Below are 2,500 nucleotides of genomic sequence, written 5' to 3'. Positions count from 1 at the left end.
ATTTGCAGAGCAGAGTTATGGCAAAGATCATGCTAGTCTCAATTGTCCAGTCTGTCAGTCTCTGGGCTTCATTGGTCCTGTACATCTGAGCCATGTCATCCTGAAAAGCCAGCTAGTTGGTACTACCACCTTTCAACTGAAATTTCCCTCCAGCAAGAGTATTAGAGTATCAGCAACTCCATATTGATCACTCACAAGGGTGAGCAATAGACCATCTCAATCTCTCTTTTGGACAGTCGGCTGATACATACCAGGATTTATAAGGCTACCGGTGCCATCAGAAATGGACTGGTCGAGGGTGATAATCCAATGGTCACACGGGCCTACCATTCAAACATCAGGCACAATGGGTGACACTCTCTCTTCCCAATGATGATAGTTAATTCTTCCTTTCCTATAGTGATTACCGAATTTCGATTACTCCTTTCCTCATTTCATGTGTCTCTTGTATCATTTTAGCCAGCTGAAACCATATACAAAATTGACTCTATGCTATAATCGCTCATATGTGTACATAATTATTGATATAGTCTGGCGTATTACTAAAAAAAATACTAAGAGTGTATTCTTTTGTGCATTATGGTGTGCATTTATGATGCAATCAAAGCCATTTTACATGTAAACACACTAAAAAGTGATTCCATATTATATGACTTTTTCCATTCATATTTTGTTTTAAAACGTTTCCTGAAAACATTGATGTGAGAGTACACATTACAATTTTCACTCGATACACTTTTCAATGTACTGTATTTGGGAGAGATAGATAGTTACAAGTATATTTGGTCTGAGAATTTTGAACACCTTTCCACTGCATGAGTGACATTAATGGCTGCTGTAATTTACCACTCATAACTGTGGTTTAGTAACTGTGACAGAAATATTTACCTTGGAAAAAGTTTCATGCATTATGGCTGCAAGTGACCTTCGGGGAGATATCATGACATGTTCCCCTGCTACCATGCCTCTTATACCCCAGGGTACATCCGTGGCCTTGTTGAGGCTGTTGGAGTGTTGCAGGATTCGGGTCAGTGTTGAGCCAGGAGGGGATTTCTGTGAGGAGGAAGCACTGTCTTTGAGTTGCAGATTATGTTTACTTGATGTATGTGACGAGAAAGTCTTTTAGTTTTTAAGTAAAATGTATTGGGTTGGGTGTTCTTTATTATCAGCCAAACTGAGTTTGAACCTGTTATACATTTTGTATGATTTTTTTCGTCTCTTCCACTTAAGGTTATGTTATAACTTCTTGGTGATGAACACTGTGAACAAGATATTGAAATTCACATCTTTTAAAAATGTAAATATAGATAATGTGGAAGTATTATCCTTATTGAGATATGTTAAAGGCAAAACTTACACCCTTATATAAACCACTGTGTTTTCATTAATATTCAAACCCAAAAGCATAAACTATTCTCTCTCTTCACATTACCAAGCCAGCATTATGCAGAGCAGAACCTCCCGGGATCCAAGTGGCTATCCCCGTCTCCGCCAGTTCCTCGGGGTTGTCGAAAGGGAGGACAACCTTGGGCAGGATGAGCATGGCCTTGAGGTTGGAGCGGTAGACGGTATTGAGGATGAGCGAGACCAGCAGCCAGATTCCCGTGATGACCCGCACTGAGTTCCCTCGAGGTAACTTCGTGACGGCTGTGGGAGAAGAATCTCATACGCTAGTTGCTGTTCTAGTTTTGTCAAGCCATTTTGTTATTAGCCTAATCTAAAGCCGTATTTTTGTCGTGCCAAATCTTGACGCATTCTTAACGCATCACATCTCGAGCGTAGCCTTGATGACGTCACAAGCACGCTCAATTTTAATCAAGCCCCTGTGGAACATATCTTTAGATATGGCCAAGCTCAAGAGTGACGTCACATGTAAACAAATGGAGTGTTTTTTTCGGTGTATCACTGTCCTCCAAAGTTATTTGGAAAACAAAAGACAAAAAGGAACATACTGCATGTTTGTGCATTAAAAACTTACAAAAAGGCTATCTTTTTAAAAATAAATTCATCGTGCGTACCAAAGACTTTTGTTTACATATGACGTCACAACCGCAGTCGAAAAAGTGTTTTTGAAAAACCAGCCAGGATGGGAATTTAACCACCTCAAGCATGGCTTCATCAATTTCATGACAAAACTGCAGCTTAACTCTGGAACCAGACTTGATCAGGGATTATCTCCCTCCTTGACCAGACCTACACGCTATCTCGAGAACAAGTGCAAGCTCGGTGATTCCCAAACTATCTTACATGAAAGCCGCTTTTTTCTTCCAGCAGTCCCACACATGCACACCCTTAAGTGTGTCCAAAACGGGTGAGGAAAGCTAACTTTATAGAACACAAGTTGGTTAGGCTGATAGAATAATATTTTGCACGTATGTAAGGGCAGACACTTGGTCTTGGAATGATTTCATGCTTTTGGGAAGATGACTTCACGCTCCCCTTACATTTTACTCATGTACCCTCGTTTGGGAACCATTGGCCTAGATCCCATCGTATATAA

At 40.4% G+C, this 2,500-nt stretch overlaps 1 protein-coding gene across 1 annotated transcript in view; it reads right to left on the bottom strand.

The window, feature by feature from the left end:
* Window positions 1-2,500, bottom strand: part of LOC122247773 (glutamate receptor) — a 14,786-nt gene that overhangs the window by 2,510 nt on the left and 9,776 nt on the right. The window contains exons 8-9 of the mRNA XM_043007352.2: window positions 1,433-1,647; window positions 889-1,053 (exon numbers count right to left, since the gene is read on the bottom strand). Of these exons, the coding sequence (XP_042863286.2) occupies window positions 889-1,053; window positions 1,433-1,647 (380 nt within the window). The remainder of the gene's footprint in view (window positions 1-888; window positions 1,054-1,432; window positions 1,648-2,500) is intronic.

The sequence above is a fragment of the Penaeus japonicus genome, unplaced genomic scaffold (genome assembly GCF_977035675.1).
Source record: "Penaeus japonicus unplaced genomic scaffold, GWHDUDI00000001_assembly GWHDUDI00000001, whole genome shotgun sequence".
In the NCBI taxonomy this organism is placed as follows: Eukaryota; Metazoa; Arthropoda; class Malacostraca; order Decapoda; family Penaeidae; genus Penaeus; species Penaeus japonicus.
Note: the sequence above shows the minus strand (reverse complement) of the source record. Positions and strands in the feature narration are given on the sequence as shown.